Consider the following 24,307-nt stretch of genomic DNA (forward strand, 5'->3'; position numbering starts at 1 on the left):
TGGTTGGGTTTGGGAGCACAGCCTGTACAGCTCTGGGGATCAGACACATATCTGTGAATGAAAGATGAAAGGAGTTTTTGTGTTTTCAAGGGTATGTGAGGGATCGAGGGATAGAGACCAAGAAAGAAATATAGATGCAAGAATGGAACACATTTGTAAGGGAAGCCAAAAGCTAAAAGGATTGAAATGATAAGAACCAAAAAATGTACGGAGCTAGAAAAGAAAAACTATGAAAGGAGTAGATGTGAATTGCAGATGTGAATTGCAGTATGCAGCCCATTTGGACTTTAAAGAGGGAGCAAACCACCATTCCATGAAAATGCATCATTGCAGATTATGTACCAAAGAGAAGGAGGAGAAGTAAAAATTGTGACAAAAGAGAAATTCTATAATGGGTAGTGGACACAAGAGGGGTCTTGAATGCACACTGAGCCCCTTTAAAACATTCACTGCACATTCCACATCTCTGTCTCTCATTAACCATTATAAAACTGAATGAAGAGAGCTTCAATGCTGTCATCGCACAGGCAAACACACACATCCTAAAACATGCAGGTAATTTTAACCGTGTCAAATTGAGCTTGTTACATTACCTCATGAAGCACAGGAGGAACCAATCTAAGCGTGTAAAACCCCCACCTCTTTCTGAACCACACACACAAACCCACCTAACATAAAGACTACTGGAAGAATGCATTACACAGGACCCATATCTCAGCTACAGGTGTGCACAACAAACTTCATTAGGGATGCAAAACTATCAGTCCCATATTGGTTAACCCTGTGGGGTCCTGGAGAAGTTTGACATGCCCTCAGATTTGTGCTTATTTCAGTTGCTTAGAAACACATTAATGGCTAAAGTCTGTATTCAGCACAAACTGGGATAAAATAATATGTAAGTGGCATGTTTGTACAAGTTTGTAGTATTGAGAAAACAACATTTATGTGTGTTTATTATATTTAGAGATTTTGAATTTAGTGTTATCGATCTGACATGTAGTTGTGCTCTTTTTCTCCACTTTTGAATTTAGATTATCCATCTAAGTAGCTAACTTAAAGTTACTCTTTAATAACACTGTAATAATTCAATAACACTGTTAAATGTAATCTTTAACAAAACTTAATCTTAAACCAGGCATGTTAGGGAAAATGTAAGCACAACTCGGAGCCGTATGAGGCACTTTTTATGATGAATGGATGCACTTTTATGGATGCACTGCAACATCCACTGAATGCCGTTAAACAAATTGGAAGATCAAAGACCATTTTTAATATAACTCTGACTGGATTCGTCTGAAAGAAGAAAATCATATACATAGGATGCCTTGTGGGTGAGTAATTCATTGGCAAATTTTTATTTTTAAGTGAACTAACCCTATAATTGTTTATATATATATATATATATATAATGAGTAGTTCAAATGAATTCTGATTAATAGAAAGTTCAAAAGAATAGAATTTATCTGAAATAGACTATTAAGAACTATTTGTAACTTTATAAATGTCTCTACTGTCACATTTGATCAATGTATTCTTGCTGAATAAAAGTAGAAATTTCTTTATACCCCTTTAAATTTCTTAGACCCCAAATGTTTGAATGGTAGTGTACACTGTAAAAAATAAGTGTAATTTTAACTGTAAAATTTTGTAAAAACGCTACGGAAAAAAACTGATAATAGGTTAACAGTAAGTTCCCGTACTATATACAGGGAAAAACTGTAAAAGATCTAACAAAGCATTTAATGTAAATTTACAGTAAAATTCTGTTAATTATACAGCTTTTAGAAGTAAAAAAAGAACAAATCAATGTATAATTTACAGTCTAAAACTGTAAACTGATATTCCCAGAATTCCCTGCGTGACACTCCACGTTTGAAAGTATTTTGTTTAAATAGTCATGTTTTTAAATAGTTCTTGTTATCAGTTATGTACATTTGAGCTTTATGTTACATCTTCTGTTGCTTAATGAAAGTTTTTTGCATTATTTAAGTATCACGTGTGTTACCATGATGGTGTTTTGTGTTTCCATAAATGTGCACCTTCTATATGTTAATATATACTTCTGCTTGTGGTGAAGCTACTTGTGATGAGCTTTGATACTTCATGTGGCTTTCTCTTATACAGTACCATCTTTATTATTATGGTGGTTGTCAGTATTTTCAAGGTACAAAACAGATTTAATTTTGTGTGTTGTTGAATTTACTAGTTTATATTCACATTTTCTTGTTTGTAAATTACAGCTTTATATTGTAAAATTAACAGTTTTTGACGTAAATGTGTTTACAGTTTTCTGTATTTTTACAAAATTATTCTGGCAACCACAGCTGCCAAAAAGTTTTTGTAAAAACAACAAGAAATTTTTTACAGTGTATATTACTTTTTATACTATAGATATCATAACATATATATATATATATATATATATATATATATACATGTTGCATATCTAGGAAGACCAGGAACATGTATTAAGAAAATACAGTAAAATAAGTAAATAAATAAATGGAGTCAACAGCAGATTTTATGATAACTTCAAGAGCTACTATGTAAATGGTTTTTCCCCCGCTCATTATCAGTGCAGTGTATACTCTATACTCTCACGCACACCAAACACCCGAAACATTCAAAACATGCATACATGCCCAATCCACGGGCTCAGAGTGCTCATGCTCATGGGACTGCGATTGTCTGGTTGGCATGGAAACCCCAGTATTTTGGCGCACACTTGGCGGGTGACCTCATCCTTCCCACAACTCCCAGGAGATCCTCCTTTGCACCATCTGACTTCCTTCCCTCTGTGCGGTTGTTCTATCGGTTCATCTCTCTATCTCTCCATCACCCTCCTGTCTCATGCAGACAGCAATAATTATCCTCCTAAAGTCCTCTTCCTCCACTCTGCTTCCCTTCCAGCCAATTACAAGGCAGCGTTGGGTCACCGAAACAGGCCTCTCGCTTAAACATGGCATTTCCTGTTAAAGATAGGGCCTGTCCCCCTCACTTCCTTCCCCTAAATCTTTTTCAAACAGGCTTTTGATTTTGCTCAGGGTTCTGAAATTAGGTGAACTTCCTATTGCACTTAATTGCTGTGATCTAGAAATGTCCATGCTGGGTTGTTAGAAGAAAACAGAGCAGAGGAAATACAGTGATGTCATTAGAGATCACAATTCTGTCCTTATTTATTTAGTGAAATAAAAAAGAAAAAATTCTGAAGATATTTTGCAGCAAATTTCATGTCATCATGTGCCGTATTTTCACCGAGATTCCCTGGAACATTTGTACCAGGAACTTTTTTCCCCCAGACCTGTTGCTTTCTGCGTTTCCTCCGCGGTGTAAAGTACCAGGAAGATTAGGCAAATAGTCTGGTGACGTAGGTCTGCACGCATTTCTCAATACTATAGTACGCTGATTTTAGATGTGCATCCTCGGTAGTTCAGACTTTGTGCATTCGACTCGGGAGTGTGATGTCCGCGAAGACGCAAGTCCGGTAATTCTGAAAACAGCAGCGTACTTGATAACATCAGTCAGCTCATCTTGGCAACTGCAATTTTCCTCTGTATATTTACAATAAAATGAAATAGGATATAGAATACAACTGCCTGCTTTCATTTTCATTTAAACATAATAACAGCTGCAGAAATGTACTTAGTTCAGGGTGTATATATACAGCCATTACAATGAAACAAAATATTATATAGATTTTTTTTTTTTTACATATAGATAAATTGAATACAGACCAAAGATAACCTGTTAGATTTACCCAAAACTAAATGGTGGTTGAACCTAACCAATGCTGCGTGAACTCAACCATCCAGGATGTTTAGGGCCTAAGCCCCGCCCCCGAAAGTTCCTGAACTTTGAAAAAGTACTACCTCGCCAGCAGGGACTTTCTGAGGGGCATTTTTTTTACCCAGAACTTTATTTAGTTCCTGGTTCCTGTGGTGGAAACACACCGAGTACCAGGCCAAAGTTCCTAGTTCCTGGGTAAAGTTCCTGCCGAGTTTTCTTGACATACATGACACTGTGCTCTGATTACTGCCTGTCTGACCATTCTCTTAATAAAATACTGCAAATGGATCCGAACGTCTCTGACTCCACCTTACAGCTGTGTCGACTATCCAGCTCTATCATTGACCCAGTAGATCAGCTATTGCACCTTCGTTAAGGAGGCCTATCTACTGAAGAGTATGTTCAACAGTTCCGTGAGTTATCCTATCAAGTACCACTCTATGATGAAATTTTGTTTAAGGACTTGTTCCGTTTTGGACTCAATGACCCAATTAAGTCATGGTTACCTAGAGGTGAGTTTAATGGCAGTTTAAGGGACATCATGGACTATGCACTGATGTTATGTGACTCTCTGTTCACTGTGGGAGAGACAGACGACAGCGTTGAAACCCCAAAGAACGTGCAGTCGGCAGCGGAGCTTGAACCACTAGCACCACTGCACAAGATGGCCGCCAGCCCAACGCCACGTCACAAGATGGCCACCAGCCCAAAGCCACTGCACGAAATGGCAGCCAAAGCTGACCAGAGTCTGGTCAAGTCGCCGCTGATCTTCCAGAGTCAGGTCAAGTCACCACTGATCTTCCAGAGTCAGGTCAAGTCCCCGTTGATCTTCCAGAGACAAGTCACGCCTCAGCTGATCTTCCGGAGTCAAGTCGCGTCTCAGCTGAACTTCCAGAGCCTCGTCTTATCCTGTCGGTTAAACCCAGCAATGTTCTCACAGCCTGTTGTGTTGCTGTCAAGGAGACTGTTACTGCCGTGAACCTCCAGAGGTGGCGGCAACTGCTGCAGAACCTTTCGGAGGTGTCAGTAGTATCCATCCATGAACTCTCGTCATGTCCTGTCATGGCTATGGAGGCCGTCTATGAACTCATTGCCTGTCATGTTACGGCAATGGAGGCCACTCAGTAACTCACTGCTTGTCCTGTCACAGCCACAGAGGCCATCCACAAACTCACGTTCTGTCTTATCATGGTCACAGAAGCTATCCACAAAGCTATTCACAGCCATGGAGGCTGTCGATGGGCTTCTGTCCCATCTGCTCGGCTGTGGTGGTCCTCTGCTCTACCCTGGTGGGCTTCTGTCCTGTCTGATCGACTGTGGTGGTCCTCTGCTCCGCCCTTGTAGGCTTCTTTCTCATCTGCTCAGCTGTGGGGCTGTGTCATAATCGTCAGCTGGAGTGCCCATGAACTCCAGTAGAGGGCACTCCACTCAGGACTCTGGCATTTTGTCCATTCCCATTTCCAACTGCATTTCCCAGAATCCCATGCATAGGGCTAATCACCACCAGGTGTTCATCATTACCACTCCCCTGTAGATACTGTGTTTGGACTCTCAATGATTGCGAAGTCTTGTTTAGCCCCATCTAGCATTTCCGAGCATTTCCCTAGTGTTTGTTCTTTCCGTGTTTGATTTTGGATTGTGTTACTGCCTGTGATTCTCTGCCGCCTGCCCCGAACTCTGCTTGGTACTGATACTGATTTTGGATATTCCTTGACATATTTGATTACTGTCTGACCATTCTCTTAATAAAATACTGGAAATGGATCCGAATGTCTCTGACTCCACGTTACACGTGCAAAGCAGTTCAAAGAATCAGTCTCTTTAAACCCATCCTTTCTGTGAGCCCTGACTGGTGTGATTGGTCAAATGGTGCAGTCCTTTGTGATTGGTCTACAGCGTACAGCGCGTGTCTGAAACAAAGCGGAAATTGCCATGGCGGAATGACAGCCCTGGGGTCTCATTAATAAAACTCTCCGTAGATTTCATCCTAAAATTTTACGTAGGCACAATAGCTAGATTTTGTGTATGTCCAAAAGTTTTCAGATTTATAAAACCATAAGTACACCAGAACCTGTGCAAAAATCCCTTTATAAATCCCAGTCAGGGGGAGATTGTGCGTACGTGCGTCTCCACCTCGTCTCCTCCCCAAAATCACCATATATGGAGCTTAAAATGCCTAGTTTTGCTATGCAAAACCTCATCTGCATATCATTTCCATGCGAATTCCCATGCCTTGACACCATGTTTAACACTGAGACAGTAGGGAAATAGTATCCTTGCTATGTTTTAGAATAAATATGTGAAAATATCCATAAAAACAAAATGGTTTCAAGTAGTTCTCATATATATTTTAGATGATCTCATTATTTTACATTGGCCAAATAGAATTTGAATTATTTAATATTAAATGTATGCAGATTTGCTGATAAGATTTTAGTGGAAACAGATAAGACCATGTTTTTTGCGGTGTATTGTCTGATTCAGCACATCACTGACAAAGTATTGTAAAAAGGAAACATGTAAATCTTACCGTTTTCTCCTAGTTATTTCCTTTAAATATAGTGGAATTTTTCATAATGTTGTAGAGATTTACATGACATTAACACCTCCGTGCAGCTGTGGTTGTTCAGTAATCCACCATAATATCGCATCAAATGCGCATCATCGATCATTGTTCTCGCTAAAATATTTCTCATAACATGTAATCTGTAGTTTAGTTTAAAGATTAATTATTGTGCACCTAAAGCACTCCTCGCTGTCATTAAAACTTCATTACTTCATTAATTGTCTCACTCCATGAAAAAGAGTTCATACGCATGCTTTATCCGTACAGTGCATCCTCATTTATGCCAAGTTTATTTTTAATAAATCACGATATGTGCGATATATTGACAAGATTGTGGTAATTATGAGATGTGATCAAACAAATTTACTCTCACAGCGTAGGATACAGCGCTTTCTCAAAATAATGTTAACCACACAGAAATTTTACTGTGTTTGTGGAAAGGCAAGTTGGCGACCTAAAACGCGGGAGTCAATATGCTAATGTGTTACTTTGTGACATAGAGCCGTAACATATCAAGATTTAATTTCTTCACGACTTGTTTCGGTGATTGTGAATCGACTTTTTTTTGCCTTACAATAATTTTATCTATCGTGCACTGTGGAGTTTCACAACTTTGCAGATAGTTTATGTTCACATACAGCTACATGACACACTGCATGAATGTTAATAGTCCAAAAGGCATAATAGGGGCACTTTAGATATACATATAGAAAAATGTAAAATATATATAAAAAGTAAATCTATTTTATTCAAGCTCATTTTTATTTACTTTAACCTGAAGTTCTAAAACTATTCCTGAACTATTCCTTTAAGAAATCCTTGGAATTTCCCCTTGGAAAACAGGATTAAACAGTTGCCTCCTTTATCTGTTCATTATGAGTCAGGGAATGTTATTTAATTTGTTTATTTAAACCTTTTCTGCCAGAAAGAGGAAACAATGTTCTTTATTTTAAAGATTTAGTGGAAGGACATCATCTTACAGATTACAGAGTACATTACACAAACAAACAAAAGCCAGAGTCAACATACTCCCAAATATTCTTGCTGTTCTTCACAGAAACTAGTGCAGCACAACTCAAATAACCACAGTTTAACAAAGATAAATCGAAAGTCACATTAACCATTGTTTGGCACATCACAGGCGGAAATGCAAATTCAATTTCAACAGGAATCAACTCGATTGGGAATTTTGCGTGAAAGTGAAAGATATCCCCCACACAGACATCACAAGAGGTTCAAGTACTGTATAGTCATGCAATTAAGCTGTTGACCACTACTCCATTGACAAAATACTTTTTTGGAGCACAGAATTTCACGAATTTCACTTATGTGGTCGTAACAACTGCACTGTGTCTCCTTCTTATGAGTGTGTTTTCATAGTGTTTCTTCATCTAGCACTGCTCTTCCCTCTCAGTTCTTCCTGTCTCTGTTGTTCATATGTGGTTGCCCACTTGAAAAACCTTGGTTACGAGGCAGGATTTGACCTCTGACCCCATGCCCTGCTCAACCCTTGGGTGAGATGAGGGTTCAAGACCACAGCGAGGCTGTTCTGAAGCTAGGAGATACTCATCAGGTGGCCACAACACAAGCCCTGCTCCAACCCGGTGCCCTGGGCCTCGTAACCGCTAGTGTGCAGCCTGCCCTTCTGCCCTGTTATTAAGGCCATAGAGCAAGTGTCTCTTAAAATACACATCAGAGCGCAAGTACACACTGTAGGGTGGCTCAGAGAAGACATTACAACACCATCAAACACTAGTGTACTCTAAAGTACACATCACGGCACATGATGCTTTTAAGGCATTCATTACATTATACATCGACATCCCAAACAACTGTCAAATACATAGAGGCACATAGATTTGTTGCTTTAGCCAATATGACATTCATCTTTGAATTTTGTTGTGAATGCGAAGCTACTTTGTTTGGCCTTGTAAAAAAGGACACGACTAGAAATCAGTTGTTAAGTTGTATTTACAACACTGTTCCAGAACAGTCCAACCCAAACATTCAGATGTGTGCAGCGCATTTTGTAAAGGACAATGACTGTTTCCTGGGAGAGTAGCCTACAATGTCATATTTGATTCAAACATGAGTTTTGAGCAGTGTAGAGGAGCGCTTGTTGTTTGTCATTCCTCTAATCATAAATGCAGACATGGTTTTATGTTTATGCAGCGCGATATGCAACGCAACGTGTACAAAAGACAGTATAAGTCATTATAATCAGTAATTATGTCAGCCGTTGGATGCTACAAATGTCTCATTTGTAATGGGTTTTATTGGTTCTCTCATTGCGCCGGGACACACGGTATCACAGTATGTTAAGGGGTGCAAGATTTCCGTCACACGCTTGAGGTATTCAGTCAATCACAGTGATCTGGATAGCTGGCCAATCAGAGCACACCTCACTTTTCAGAATGATGAGCTTTGTAAAAAACTATATGTTTCAGAAAGGCAGGGCATAGAGGAGCAACAGTAATGTACATTATATGCAAAATAATGTGTTTTTTTAACCTTAAACCACATAAACACATTGCAGTACACCAATTACACAATAATGTTATTTTTAGCATGTCATATGACCGCTTTAGGACCTTTACACAGTGTTGTTTGCACTTCTACTGGGCTGAATAACATTATAATTAAATTAAAATTAACTTTATGCATTTAGCAGATGCTTTTATCCAAAGCAACTTACAGTGCATTCAGGCTATCAATTTTTACCTATCATGTGTTCCCGGGGAATCAAACCCCCATCCTTGCACTTGATAGCGCAGTGCTCCACCAATTGAGCTACAGGAACACTAATGCATTTAATGCATTATAATGCATTTCTGGATTTCTCCGACGTGATTCAAACACCCGCAAGCACATAAAACAGCCTTTAATGCCTGAGAATGGCAGCAGGTGTTCATTCACACAATGTTGGCATACGCCACAATGTTGTTTTGCAAAGCTGTATAGGAGAAAAGTATTTGTTAACTGTAATAAAGGCTGGTAAAAACACAAGCATAAGATTTGTACTAGAAATACCACTTCTGCAGTCGAACGATAACACTTTCATTTATCAAGGCCTCTAGTCTGGTCTGGCCTGCCTGCAAACAAGACTTCAGAGTTACTACATTAAACCTACATTCAACTGGAAAAAAAGGAAGCTAATTAGAAACAAAATTACTAAAACTTAAACTAAAAATTAAATATTCAATATAATAGAACTACTAAGACTGAAACTAAGACTGAAATAAAAATAGAAATATAAATAGAAAAAAAAACTAATAAAAATGACAAAAGCATAATAATTAGTAACCTTTGAGCCAAAATGAAAACTGGAAATGTAAAAGTAAAAGCTAATGCAAATATTAATAAATACTGTAATAGTATATAAATAATATTAAAATAACACTGAAAGTAAAAAAATGAAACAAAAAATTACATTCCAAGCCCATTACACAAACATTAAATAAATGTCATAATATATCATATTGAATTTAAAAATGTAAATATAAAACATAATTCCAATCCTACAACATGAATGTAACATTGATTAAAATAAAATATTAAATTAGTGAATTACATTCTGATGGAAGATTAGAAAGACACACTTTTTTTTCTTTGGAAAACTGACTATGAACAGAGGAATGCTGCACGATAAGACTAGGAATGTGTATTATGTAAACAGGGTCCACACCAACTCAATATTTGCTTTGCATGTAAAATGGGCTTGCATACCAAATAAAAAATCCCTCTTCTTTGACAAGCCAAAAAAGCTGTAAGATCATATTTAGAGCTCATACCATGTCAATAAATGTTTCATTAAGTGTTCTAATATCATGTAGTGGTTCCTGCAGGAGGGCTGGACTCACCCCGGGCTGCAGGAGGTCAGTAGAGCTGACTGAAAGAGTTTCCTCTGCCGAATGAGCCTCAGCTGTGGTGCTTTCCCTGAGATCACTGGGGCTTCCAGAGGGACAGTTCATAATCATGTACTCCGCATCCTCGGCTAAACATAAAACCCATACAATCATCATTTATTTACACAGAAATGAACTCAAAATCCAAAGAAACTGCATGAAGAGTTTAGCCTTTCATAACAGAGTTCATTTACATGTAAACGTATTAAAGATGTAGCAGGAAAGATGGTAAAGATGACCTTTTTTATATGTAAGGGTTACATGAGAGCAGCTGTTTTTAAAATGAACATCTGTCCCTCTTAATCTCTCTGTGACCCTGCACTCTCAGTTCAGCTCAGTCTCTACAGCTGCAGGTGGATCTCAGACAGTATCAGAAATCATATAAAACACGATGGCTTTGTCGGAGCTGTGCTGCAGCGGTAGTTCACAGGTGGGATGTTTAACATAAGTGCACTCTTTGTATAGTGGAATGTAATTACCATTAAAGATCAACAAGTATAATCTTAAAAATCACCTAGAAATGAAAAGAAGTTGGCTAAAAACTCTACTGTTGAAAAAGGAACTAAATAAGCATTAACTAAAAAACAAGTGCAGCAAAAATGAATCATTATAATCAACAAACATTTCAACATTACATATATAAGCTCTCTCTCTCTCTCTCTCTCTCTCTCTCTATATATATATATATATACATATGTGTGTGTGTGTGTGTGTGTGTGTGTGACAAAACTCAATGGAGTACATTTGTAGAAACAGTAAATAATTGTATGGGTCAAAATTATCGCTTTCATTCCAAAATTCATTAGGACATTAAGTAAAGATCATGTTCCATGAAGATATTTTGTAAATTACCTACTGTGAATATATCAAAACTTAATTTTTGATTAGTAATATTCATTGCTAAGAACTTGATTTGGACAACTTTAAAGGTGATTTTCTCAATATTTCGATTTTTTTGCACCCTCAGATTCCAGATTTCCAGCAATAGTTGCATGTCGGCCAAATACTGTCCGATCCTAACAAACTATACATCAATGGAAGTCTTATTTATTTAGCTTTCAGAAGATATTTAAATCTCAATTTCGAAAAATTTACCCTTATGACTGGTTTTGAGGTCCAGGGTCACATATAGACATTGAAGAAGATTTCTGTTTCAAATAAACGCTGTTCTTTTAAACTTTTTATTCATCAAAGAATCCTGAATAAATTACTCACAGTTTTCACAAAAATATTAAGCAGAACCACTGTTTTCTACACTGATAATAAACAGAAATGTTTCTTGAGCATCACATCAGAATGATTTCTGAAGGATCATGTGACACTGAAGAGTAAAGAGTAAAGATACGGAAAATGTAGCTTTGCATCACAATAATAAATGATATTTTATAATATATTAAAATATAAAAGTTTTTTTAAATTGTAATAATATTTCACAATATTACAGTTTTTACTGGACTTTTGATCTAATACATAGTGAGCAAATTTAAAAAACATAAAAAATTCTCACCAATACAAATTGACTTGATATAGTCAAGTAGTTACCTGGTGCGTCCTTATTGTCCTGTAGTTTATTTAGCAGCTCTGAGAGGGATTTCTTCTGGGCCTGAGCGATATAACTGAGATTCTCACTGTCCAGAAGCAGCAAGAACGCCTGCAGGTCTGAAACCAGCCGCGCCAGCACTGCAAAATCACAGAAATAATTCATTATGTATCAATAAACAAATCATTTTCACACTTATACCCCTTGATTTTTCTTTCTTTTCTTTGCATGTCCCATATTTTCTCTCAAGCTCTTCACTGACACGGTTAATACTGTATTTATTTAAATTGGATGGATTTAAATTTTCAACAAATAGCAGAGAGTTGAAATCTGCCCTAAAAGTGCTGAAGTTGAAGAAACATCCAAATATGTCCAAATACACATGAAGGGGAAATCGCTATGTTATGAAGTTATGAATATATCTATATCCAAAACATGAATGCAGTCAGAAACTATGAATGCAGCCTGTAACAGCTACAGCTCTGTTTACAGGAGCGATCTGTGTTCAATTTATTAACCCACTCAAATAAACAGCCATGCTGATTGAATTAGGTGAGATTTTCAATCATTCCTTCAAGACGCAGATATTATGACCGAAGCGGAGGACTCCTAAACTGCTGATTTATTTACTCTCTCAGCTATATACGTGTGCTGCTCCATGCTGCTTTGCATTATTTATACTAAAGTGTCTTTATAACAAGGTTAGAGTGCATTCCTGCAGCGGAAGCCATTCATCACATTAGACTCGTATCCACACACGCTGAGGCTTCAAGAGTCATTTCAATATTGAATCAAATGCATTTCGAACATCTGGAATGGCTGGAATTGTAAACAGTGCCTACAGATTGTCGATCCTGCTTTGATATTTGGTGACTTGAGGAGGAAAAGAGTCCTCTACCTGTTTTATAATGGTTTAAATCGAGGCCTGCTCTCTGTCTTGCCCTTATTACGTTGGCTACAGACAACCAGGCCACTGTTCGAGCCCTTGCCACAGTAAACACACAGAGACTCCACACACTGTGTATATTACACAGACACACACATCAGTGGGCCTTTGTGCTGCTCTCAGTCCTCTCTCACTCTCTCTCACATCATTTGACACTTTCTCCCAGTCTGCTTCTCGAAGTCCATGCTGTTTGAGCAATGTTATTATTGCTCAAACTCAGAGACAGGCAGGTGTTTAATTAAATGTATTTAAAATATGTGACCCTGGAGCACAAAACCAGTCTGAAGTGTCCATTTTTCAAAACTGAGATTTATACATCAAGTGTAAGCTGAATAAATAAGCTTTCCATTGATGTATGTATCTGGAATCTGAGGGTGCAAAAAAATCGAAAAACTGATAAAATCACCTTAAAAGTTGTTAATCGATAATTTTGACCCATACAATGTTTTATTGGCTATTTCTAAAAATATACCCCAGCGACTTAAGACTGGTTTTGTAGCAAAGGTCACTGAGAAAGCATGCTAGCGGTAGGATACTATAGCAGGCTAACTGACTAGTATTTGCTAAGCTAGCAAACTAATCAGATAATGTTATGCTAATGCAGCAAGTTAAACGAACAGTAAAGCAAGTCGGAGGGAATTTTGAGTGTTTCCGCAGGCCATAGACAGAAGAAAAGTGCAAACGTGGCTCCTTATCCCAGGATGAGCTTTTATCCTTTGCCAGCGAAAGGATCACAGGATTCAAACGGTGAAGTTTCAATGCATGTGTCTCAGTGACTTTTCTTTAGAATCAAATCTCACTGAAACCTGCAGTCAATAGAAAATCAGTAGCTTTGACTAGAAAAAAAAAAAAATCTGTTTAAATAAGTACCACTGAGGGTCTCACTCACTCAATAATTATTTGCATGCACATGACATTTGCACCTATAGTGAATGATGCTTATTGTTATCATCCAGAACAAGGTTGGTCAAATAAAACACAAATGCATTGCGATACTTTTATAAACTTCTGAGCTTGAACAGAAACTGAACTTCTGGTCGGTGCAAACCACTGCTCTAGGTTCACACTGTCTGTTTTTTCCAAATAGGGTCCCAGAGCTGAGCATCTCAATTGTGTCTATTCTGAACTCAGTCCCATGTCTTCAGGGTGCAGTGGTGGTTTAGGGCTCCAGCTGTGGCTTCATCTCTTGGGAGTAAACATCTGAATTCCCATGGGTTTATACGGGGTCATGGGTTAGTACTAGTAGACATCTAACAATGCCTCAGCAGCGCAGAACTGTAAAAAGAGCCATGAGAATGCAGTAAATCCCACCACAACTCATGTAACTTTCTCACATCAAGAAAAATAGAGGTATTTATAATATCTTTAAGAATATATTACTAACAGATATGCAGGCCCTCATGGAATCTGCTGACTTTTTGCTGTTATTGTGTAGATTTTGAGGGAAAACTTTGCACATGATTTGTCATTTCCATTTTATCGATTGGTCAAAGAAAAAAATTGTAAGATAAAGTAAAAAAATGTTTTGTCTTGACAAGACTTGCCTTGAAATGTCATTTGGTATAACCATCAAGTTAAAAAATTATGACGTTTTCCTAATAAAATTTTTGTTATTTAATGTAAAGGTGTTTTAAAATGAATGAATTAATTAATTAATAATGGTAGTCACACCATATTGTACAGATTGTAAGAGACTTTTTGTCTGTGTTGGTGTATAAACAAAGTTTTGACATTGTTAAGCAGTTTTAAAATATTTCTTATAGATATTGTAAACGTAAAAACATTTCAAATAAATCTTTGAATGAGGTTTTTATGCCATCAAAATAAATAAAATTAAAATAAATAAATAAATTATTACTTTAATTTAGAAATTGATTTACAAGAGGTATAATAATTTATATATTATCTATAACATAATTTTCTGTATTTATTACATTGTTATGTATTTTATTTGATTTATATACATTTTTACATATATTTATTTATTTGAATAAATACAAAATAAATACAAAAAAGACCATCTTGCCATCAAGCATTGCCATCATGTTAACTTTGGCAGCCCTACTAATGAATTTACAAAACAACAGAATGTATATTATACAGTAACTTTGGATTTTGCAAACACAAATAAACATAAAAAACTAATGAATGCAAATAAAAACTGTGTGTGAACGTACAGCTCAGTTAAACATACAGAAACGATTAAAAAGTTGTTTTTCGTCAGGAAACTGGGTCTGTTAAAGGACATGGCAAAGATCAGATACAGTAGCACCTGATCCAGAAAGCTTCCTGTAAAAAAGAGATTTCTGTTTTCATTCATCGAAACACACTGACCTTCAGACATGACACAGCTGGTAATGAGTGCTAACAGTAAAGTCATTAAGCAAACAGAGCTCCAGCCAGATGTCAATGACTGACTGTGACGGAGGCTCTCTGCCATTCAGATTCTCATTCTCAAGGTCTCAGTCTTCACACTACCCTCTTTTCTTCTCCAAAATCCACTATTTCTCACTGCCACACTGTATTAGCAACTTTAGACCATTTTCCATTTTTGAGCAGATGATCAATGAAAGTCTTCATTTGCATTTGTGAGAATAAAAAAAATCAATATCATGTGTTACTGTGATATTTTCACATTTGATTCCTTTGACATTCCACTGTTTCTCATAGACTTGAGCCAATAACAACTGTCCGCTAAGAAGTCACCCCACCCTTTCTCTCTTGGTGCAGGAACTGTAAAATGTGTGGAGGATAAATATTGTGCATTGTTATAACATTGCTTCAAAGGTCAAAGAATCTAGTTACTGGCTTCTGTTGAAATCAAACAAACACAGACCCGAATCCTTTATCACTTCGAGGTTCTACTGATTCTTTGTTTCTGAAGTCTTTTCTTCTACACTCTTACAAATAAAAGTTCTTTTTTGGCATCAATTGTTCCATGAAGAACCTTTGACATACATCTTTTTTTAAAGTACTGTTCACTGAAAAGTTCTTAAAGGAACCAAAAGTGGTTCTTCTATGGCATCACAGCAGAACCCCCCTTTTGGGACCTATTTTTAAAAGTTTACCCTTATTTTCTTAGGAGCAAACTACTGTACCTTGCTATTACTGTGGACAACCTAAAGAGGAAAACCTTGACTTGATGGTACGTCTCACTGTATGTTTCTAAATACTGGTACAGCACTGACATCTCACACACTACTGGATAATAAACTGTCCTAATTATGTGGAATATACTGTATATTCTACATATCCATCTGATTAGTTACCAATCACTGAGTATGTTTATATGGACAGCATGAATCTAATTATTTTCCTTATTCTTAATAAGAGAATATTATGATTAAGGTGTTTACATGAGTTGCTTTAAGAATATTCCTTTCATGTTTCTGTTTTACATGTTTTATTACATAGATTGATTAACGGCAGACGTCATTACCTTCCCACACAATGCCATCCGCCATTCCCTCCTTATCAGCATACAGTTTACGAAAGCTTCAAGAGCAGCTGATTATATGTCAGTTTCACACGAACCATCCATAAACTCTTTGACAAGGAAAATTAGTTGTACTGTGTAATTTAAATCTCGTTATTTAACCTTCCCTCTCCATGACTGAACGGTAAAGAAAAATGGTTGCATTCTTTGAAAGTGTTTGCTTGTTAATCTCATAATTTCATGTTTGGATCTTCTGCATCTTTATATTAACAAAAATGTTTTTTGCATGCATGAGCTACAAACGATTTGCTTTTTTTACTAATCGGTGTAAAATATCAGCCCTTCATCTTATGTTCTCACACAACAGTAGCTCCATTCATATTCATGAAACATGACTAGCACTTCAGGCTCATTGTAGAGAAGTCATGTTCTCTGAGGGGGCGAGACTACCCTCTGCATTTGATTCATTAGCAAAACTAATGCCCTGAGGCACATGGGCGTCCTCAACATTTCGGAAATGCCTCGAACACCCACTCTGTGTGTTTGTGTTGGTGGGGACACAGAGAGGCATTTTGCATTACTGACCAAAATGCTTCAAAACGGTATATAACCTCTGGTCAACTGATTTGACCCCTTGTTGACAGCTGACCCTTTTGTCTGACACAGTAGAAAGTCTGTCCGAAAAGAAAAATGAATGAGATCTCAAAGAGAGGTCCATAGTAACACACTAGTTCTCAGCACGATCAAAAGCAACCACAACAAAGATACACTAGACTGCCGGAATCAATGGAGACATTGGTGTTTGTTACTTTCTAATTTTACGCAAATATTAATTAAAACTTAATTTAACTTTTTGCGCTCTAGCAGTTTTGAGTCTTGAGGAAGACCACTGCAGCCAAATACATCATGATACATTCTCAGTCCGGTTCCCTTTCAAGGGAACTTCAAACTGCGTCCTCTAGGGGTCGCTATGGGGAACACCTCATTGTGACCCCTGTCTGAAGCATACATTAAAAAAACACCAACGTGTTGGTTGGCGTCGTTCTCTTCTTCGTCTTCACTGACTGTTCTGTTTGAAACATGCATCTGAAAAAACTGGTAAGAGTGATCTTTCTCTGCCTATCATGGTGACTACTAGCAAGCGTTTAGACAATGTGTGCATCCGTGTCAGTGTTATTTGACACACGATGACACACAATCTTTGCATCATTTGTTTGGGTGAAAAGCACGCACGCGATGTCTTTAAGGGGGCAATCTGCGTGCATTGTGAGCGGTTTTTCAATGAAAAAGCTCCGCTCTCATTCGTCTCTCTTTCCGGGAAAAAAAGAAAAAAAAAAGGCAGCCATCTGCTTCTCGCGGTTCAGGACTCGCCGTTGCGGGAAATGAAAGAGGCCAATTTCTTCTCGCATCCATCGGTTTCGACATAAGAGTTGTGCCGACATCGAGGTGGTGCACGAAAACTGCTATGAGATGATGCCCCCTGTAGAACTTTCTGCGGGGCAGACATCCTCTCTTAATCTCCCTCCTTGCCATCTCCCTCCAAGCCCCTTCAAGAAATACATCTCGCTTAAATGACAAGGCATACACAGCAGCAGGTCAGGCTGTGGCTTTATTACACACAATGGAGTTGTATATCATATATCAAGCATATCAGACTGATCTGCTAAGAGACCTGGATAGAGGCAAGGGCCTTTTTCCTGATCAGGTAGCCAAGCTGCGCCGCACCACAGATCTCTCTCCAGGCTACCAAGCAGGCCGCCTCCGCCATGGGCAGGACTATGGCTGCCATAGCGGTAGCGGAGAGACATCTGTGGATGAACCTGACAGACATTCTATATGTTTAGGCTTCACCTTCTGAACTTTTTGGTATTTCTGTTTAGACGGTGATCGAGAAGTTCACGGAGACGAAGGTGCGCTCCACTGCTTTCAGATCCTTCGTTCCATCAAAGGTCCAGGCCTGAGCCCGAACAACATGGGGGTCCTGGTGAGTCTCGATCTGAGGATCAAAGATCCAGAAGGCTAGTGTCATGACTTGCGCTCCTCCCCCACCTGCAAGCTGGGGTAAGAGTAATCGTGGGCCACAAGGAAGTAAGCAGAACCTAAGGGATGTGATCCAGACGAGGCAGCATTCTCGTCTGAATCAGAGCGATACCGAAGTATCTACTTGTTCCCTTTAGGGATTTTAACTTCTGCTTTTATCCTCCCCTTCCTAATTTCCCTGTAACCACCAGCTCTCCACCTGATCGAGGTTAGGTGGAAACCTCTCACATAACAGTCTCCTATGCTGGACCTATAATGTTTTTGGCTGGTTCTATGTTCATAGCAACCACCTTACTGATGGTCTGGACTAAAAGGAGGCGCCCCTTGAGTGGGGCTCCAGCACAGGAGGGTGGGTGATTATGTAACCCTTTCTATGTATACTTATGTGTATTAAATTGCTGGTGGTTATGTGTCTACTAATAAACTCTGTGAGTTTCCTTTGCAGTGCTTAGTTACAGTGTTTACTAAACACTTGTCAGCACCATCCATCCGGCTTAATGTTCTGGTATTAGGCAGCTGAGATCAAAAGTTTCTGCGGGAGCCTCCTTGATCATCAGGCCTGGCACAGCACTGCAGGGAATTTCATGGATGTCAGTCCAGATCACCCTGAGAGGTCTCCTGGTAGCTTAGTTGTGCTGTTGCATCCAGCGAGACGTGGAGGTGGCAGTTACAGAAGTCTTCTTGTATATGCTGCCTCAGGTGATGCTCCCCTTGCCAGAGGTTTGTAAAATTTGACCTTGCCTCTCCCGTGCGGTTCAGAGTCTCTGCGATACTTAGGAACCTTTTAGGTACACACGTTAAGCTCTGTGTACTTTTTGGAAACCACATGGTGGTCAGTGTGCACGTGAACACTTTGCGCACTTTCTAAAATCCACGTAAGTGGTAAGTGTTCACACAAGACTCTGCGCACTTGCTGAAATCCTGTACGGTAAGTGTTACTCGCTCTGCCGCGTTCCCTTCTTGAGATGATTAGACCTTGGTTCCTTGGGCTCCATTCTGCCAGTGTGTATGTGTTTATATACTTCAAGCATCGCTTCCCTCAACATGAGGGGCTATTTGGGCGATTCTCGTGGTAATTTACCAGCACTCCACTTTTCCAAAAAGGGTTACCTATGAGCGCTCTACTCTGAATTAGGAGTTCTCTTCTCATATGAGACTGAGTTCCCTGTTTTATCCCCATAGTGCTCCAGAATTATTTCCACAGATTGAGTTGATGACTCTCAAACATACTGTTTTGAGATGCACCATTCCATCTATGAGCTGCTCTATCAGAGTGCCACGAGAGCCCCTCCTTAGAACAGTATTTGAAAATCTATGCTATGGTTAGTGTGCATGTGAAGTCTTTGCACACTTTCTGAAATCCACACTGTGGTAAGTTCGCACGCTAGTAATCTGCATTCTTTCTAATATCCAATATGGTAAGGGCTTTGCGCGGTTGCTTCGTGCCATTTCTTGAGTTGGTAAAAGCCCCATTCATCTTGGGCGCCACTTCACCTATGTATCCTCGGATACCTATCTGAACAGGGTGTTGGTACTAGGGATCTGTTGAGACAGCTCCTTCAGCAAGCTTATGCGAAAGCAAGCGGTAGCCCCTGTGTGAGAGGCAAGACTTGGTATAAAATGCTAGGTTCTTATCCTTTTAAAGGAAGGGTTCCGTATCCCTTTAAAGGAATCTTTCCTGATTCCAAGCCTTCAGCTCTACCCCGGACTGAGGCCCAAACAATTAAGTGGGAAATGGGAGTTGGTACTTAGTGTTTGCCATGAATCTGGCCTGCACTCCCCTCACCAACATGCAGTTTGAATTTCCCTTGAATGGGAACATCTCAGGTTACAAATGTAACCATGGTTCCCTGAGTAGGGAACGAGACACTGCGTCCTCTAGCTCCCTGCCATGCTTCACACGCAAGCTTCAGACGAAGAAGTGAATGAAAGTGTTCTCCCAGTACCTGTTTTTAGTCATGCCGGTAGTGACGTCAGAGGCTGTCGCTGGCCAACTCGTTGGTGTTTTTCAATGTACGCTTCAGACACGGGTCACGACGAGGTGTTCCCCATAGCGACCCCTAGAGGACACAGTGTCTCATTCCCTACCCAGGGAACCATGGTTACATTCGTAACCTGAGGCGTTTTCTTCTGATTCTCTGTCTTCAGATATACTCTGACTTTCTGAGCCTTGGTGCTCAAGTGGAAATAACAGGTTGAATCTGCTTGCAACAGATTCCTCCTATTCCCACCCTAGCAATCCATTTAAAAAAGTGTTAAGTACTGGTTGGTAATACAAGCTAAATATTACATATACACATTATATATATATATATATATATATACACACACAAAAAATTCAAAACTGGTCTGTAATAGTTTTTTACATTGTGGGTCATAAATGTTTACACAGATCTGAAGTTTGTGACCTTTTGCAGTAGCTTGTTTCGCATATTCATTCGCAATTACCTCTGAATATGATGCATTATACTGGAAATACAAAATCTGTACTTGAATTGACCAAAGAAAATTAAGGGTACTGCTGAGTCTAAATGAATAACCCAGAGATGCTGAGAATTTGATTTAGAAGCACATTGTCACCATATCCTGTGCTTGCAACGTGATGGCCACCAAAGCCTTTCAAGTGGCACTGTGTTTGGAAAATGAGTAAACACAGAAAAAACACAGAAACACAGACATACACTTGCATCTAAATATGTTTAAACTGTACTATGGGGTGTAACCACACGTTAACCAAACAATCAAACACACAGCCTGATGTCTCACCTCAAATCAGTGTCAGTTCGGTTACAGAACAGTGTGTGAGTGACACTGACTGCTCCTTGAATCCAAGCTGTGAGTTTTTTATACAAGAAATACAACAACAGAACTCACTTAAGCTATCTTTTAAACAGGGACATATTGGATTGAATGGTCTAGGCACAGATCCTAACAAACCACATGAGACAATGTGTGAATTAATGATGATTTAATGATATTAAAAATTAATCCATTCTGGGGTGGATTTTGTGCAATTTACAGCATATAATGGAGGAAAGAGAAAGAGAGATAATGCGTGTGTGTGTGTGTGTGTTCGTGTGAGTGTGTGAGTTCACATTCTTATTTTGACCAATAGTGACAGAACAGGGAAGAGGAAAAAAAGTTTGTTGGGAAAAAAATGCATGACCGGGCTGAATGATGTAACTAAAAATTATATCTCAATATATATATATATATATATATATATATATATATATATATATATATATATATAATTATTCTCAGTCTGGTTTTCTTCTGATTCTTAATAGAAGGACAACAGAGAGTCTTCAGAAATACTCTGACTTTCTAAGCCTTGGTGCTCATGTGGATAACGCAGGTTTGAATCTGCTTGCAAAAGATTCCTGCTCTCTGACCTTTACCTAAACAAACCGAGAAACTCACGCTTCTCCTGAGAGATGGTTTGTGGCGATACGGCTGACGGGGAAAACTGGAGGACTTGTATTACTGACATCCCAGAACAATGATCAAAACTACACGGCTACAACAACAATAACTGCCATGACAAAAATTCAGCTCTGAAATATTCAACACCTTTCTGTCTTCTGGAGTTATGAACGAGTTGCTAAGGTGTTTTTAGAAACCAATGATCTTTACAGGGGTGATGTAGGTCAGCAGAAGGTTGTAGGTTCGAATCCCTGTGGGACTGTTTTAAGACATTCAGGTAATGTACATCACTTTGAATAAAAGACTCATTAACTGCATTAATATATGTTAATGAAAATGGAGACTTATATGAGACTTAAATGAGACAAAACTGGTTTTAAAACTATATACTATCAATATGATTACTATCCAAGTAAGTGATTAGGCTACTAACTGCTGGTTTTATCCAAGTGTGTGTGTAGATGATATGAAGACCATCTAATGTGGCCCATATGAAGCTGTGGCTAGTGCACTGTACTCAGACTCTCTTACAGAGATTACACACTGATGTGAAAACAGTGAAATACCTTTCTGCTTGTCCATCGCTGGAAGTGCTCAAAGCGTCCAAGTGAACTGTTCTCGTCCGCTTCCAGAGCTCATCGCGGAGTCTGTCCCTGGGTCTGAAAACGACTTTAAAGTGGCTTTCTGTTCAGTTCGAAGTGAATTAGGCGAGAGTTGCGGGTCATGCGACAGACAAATAACAGCGAAACTGTCCAAGTAAGCGGCATCTCTCTGTATCACTGGACTCTCCGCCTCCAGATGCGCTTCTGCAGGCCACCGCTGTCCAGCAGCTCCACAGCGCCACCACGCGGACAATTCATCTGGGTGAGACAGTAAATGTTCAAATCATTTATAAAAGGTCAATTTAAAAATATTTCATTTTATGAATGAAAACATGAGAAAATATTTAGAATGCAGTAAGAATACATAGGTGACATAGTGATGGAAAAATATAAGTTGGAGGAACATTTACATTTCAGCAGTGGGAGTAACACATTACAAGTAACTCGAGTTTTGTAATAAGATTACTTCTCCAAGAAACTAATAAAGAGACGCTTTTAAATTTACAAAAAAATAAAATAAATAAATAAATATATTATATAATATAGTTACTTTGTTTTCCCATTTATTCACTGACACCTCTCCCGTCCCTGTGTTGAGAGAAATTGGGAGTGATTATTAATTTCACTTTTGATGTGATATTTACAGTTGCCAAAAATTGTACTTTCTAATTTTTTTGTTATTAAAAATAAATAAGCAAGCCCAGCTCAGGTGACAAAAAGTAACACAAAAGTAACAAAAATGCATTACTTTCCATAAAAAGTAATGAAATGAGTTACTTTTTGGAAGTAACGCAATATTTAAAGTAATACTGTACAGGGCATTTAAAAAGTATTCAGACCACTTCACATTTTTCAATTTTGTTAAGCAATTCTGCTTAAGTTCCTGTACTTGCTTGTAGCAGCAGCAGCAATAATCTACAAATACAACCATAACCAACAGCAGAAGCAATACAGCAACAGCGTAGCATATATATATATATATATATATATATATATATATATATATATATATATATATATATATATGTATAATATCATATAAAGGGAAAGAATTTGCAACGTTCATTTGCAAAGAATTAATCATTTTTCTACTTTTGCATCTCCAGGGGCTAATAAATAATTTAATACTTCACATACATGAAATGCTTACATTTGTCACAGTGTCTGGTTTGTGTCCCCTGGTTCACCACTAGATGTCCTCCTTCCCCACGGTGTCTGTCACTTCCTGAAACACATTCCCCAGGATCTCTGTCTAATCATTGCACTCAGCTGTCACTGGTCATCAATCATTGCACACAGCCAATTCCCATTAGCGTTGTCATTTCCCTGTGTATTTATACAAATTCTTAGTCTTGTTCTTGCAGTATTGTTTTGTGTTTCTTCGTGTTTGATTGTTACTTTGATTTTGACCCCTGCCTGGACTGGATAACGATTTTGGATTACCCCAATAAAAAGCCATACCTGCACTTGGATCTCTGGCTGTGTTTTTCCTGTGTCCCAATCGTGACAACATTACATTAATTCTAAGCTGATCAAAAAATATTTGCCAGGCATATCCAGAAGTTTCTTCAATGTAGGCTTAATCACATTTTCAATCAGTAAAAAGCAGACACAAAATGCTGTTAAAAACATTAACTTTATTGAACTGAATATTCATTCAAATTATTTGTTAAAAACATTAGTGAACCACTAAAAAATCAAAATATGCAACAAAGCTACCACTGCAATTATTAATAATAAAATCATAACAATACAATCCCTTTAATAAATCCATTTTATTAATATTTTTTTCCCATTCATCAAACTTTCAAATAAAAAAGTAAAGAAGAAAACCACTATTCATGAAGTAAAGAAAAATGAGTAAATGTTCATTTTTGGAACATGAAAATGGTCAGATGCATTGTACATGTGAGTTAAAAGAGCATATTTTCTTATTGTAAAAACATTCATCATTTGAAGGTGTGGAAGAGTGAATCAAGTGCTTTAGGATGAAGTAACGCAGAAACATTTTTTCCTAACTAAATGCATTTCATAAAGAAAGCCTGACTTCTGAAGCCACA

At 38.2% G+C, this 24,307-nt stretch overlaps 1 protein-coding gene across 1 annotated transcript in view; it reads right to left on the reverse strand.

Moving 5' to 3' along the window:
• The window catches only part of LOC113070694 (actin filament-associated protein 1-like 2), a 47,855-nt gene extending 25,448 nt beyond the window's left edge, over positions 1-22,407 (reverse strand). The window contains exons 1-3 of the mRNA XM_026244087.1: positions 22,212-22,407; positions 11,800-11,937; positions 10,213-10,346 (exon numbers count right to left, since the gene is read on the reverse strand). Coding sequence (XP_026099872.1) covers positions 10,213-10,346; positions 11,800-11,937; positions 22,212-22,227 — 288 coding nt within the window. The 5' untranslated portion in view covers positions 22,228-22,407. The remainder of the gene's footprint in view (positions 1-10,212; positions 10,347-11,799; positions 11,938-22,211) is intronic.
• Positions 22,408-24,307: the final 1,900 nt, after the last annotated feature.

Source organism: Carassius auratus, unplaced genomic scaffold (assembly GCF_003368295.1).
Source record: "Carassius auratus strain Wakin unplaced genomic scaffold, ASM336829v1 scaf_tig00005214, whole genome shotgun sequence".
NCBI classification, from domain to species: domain Eukaryota; kingdom Metazoa; phylum Chordata; class Actinopteri; order Cypriniformes; family Cyprinidae; genus Carassius; species Carassius auratus.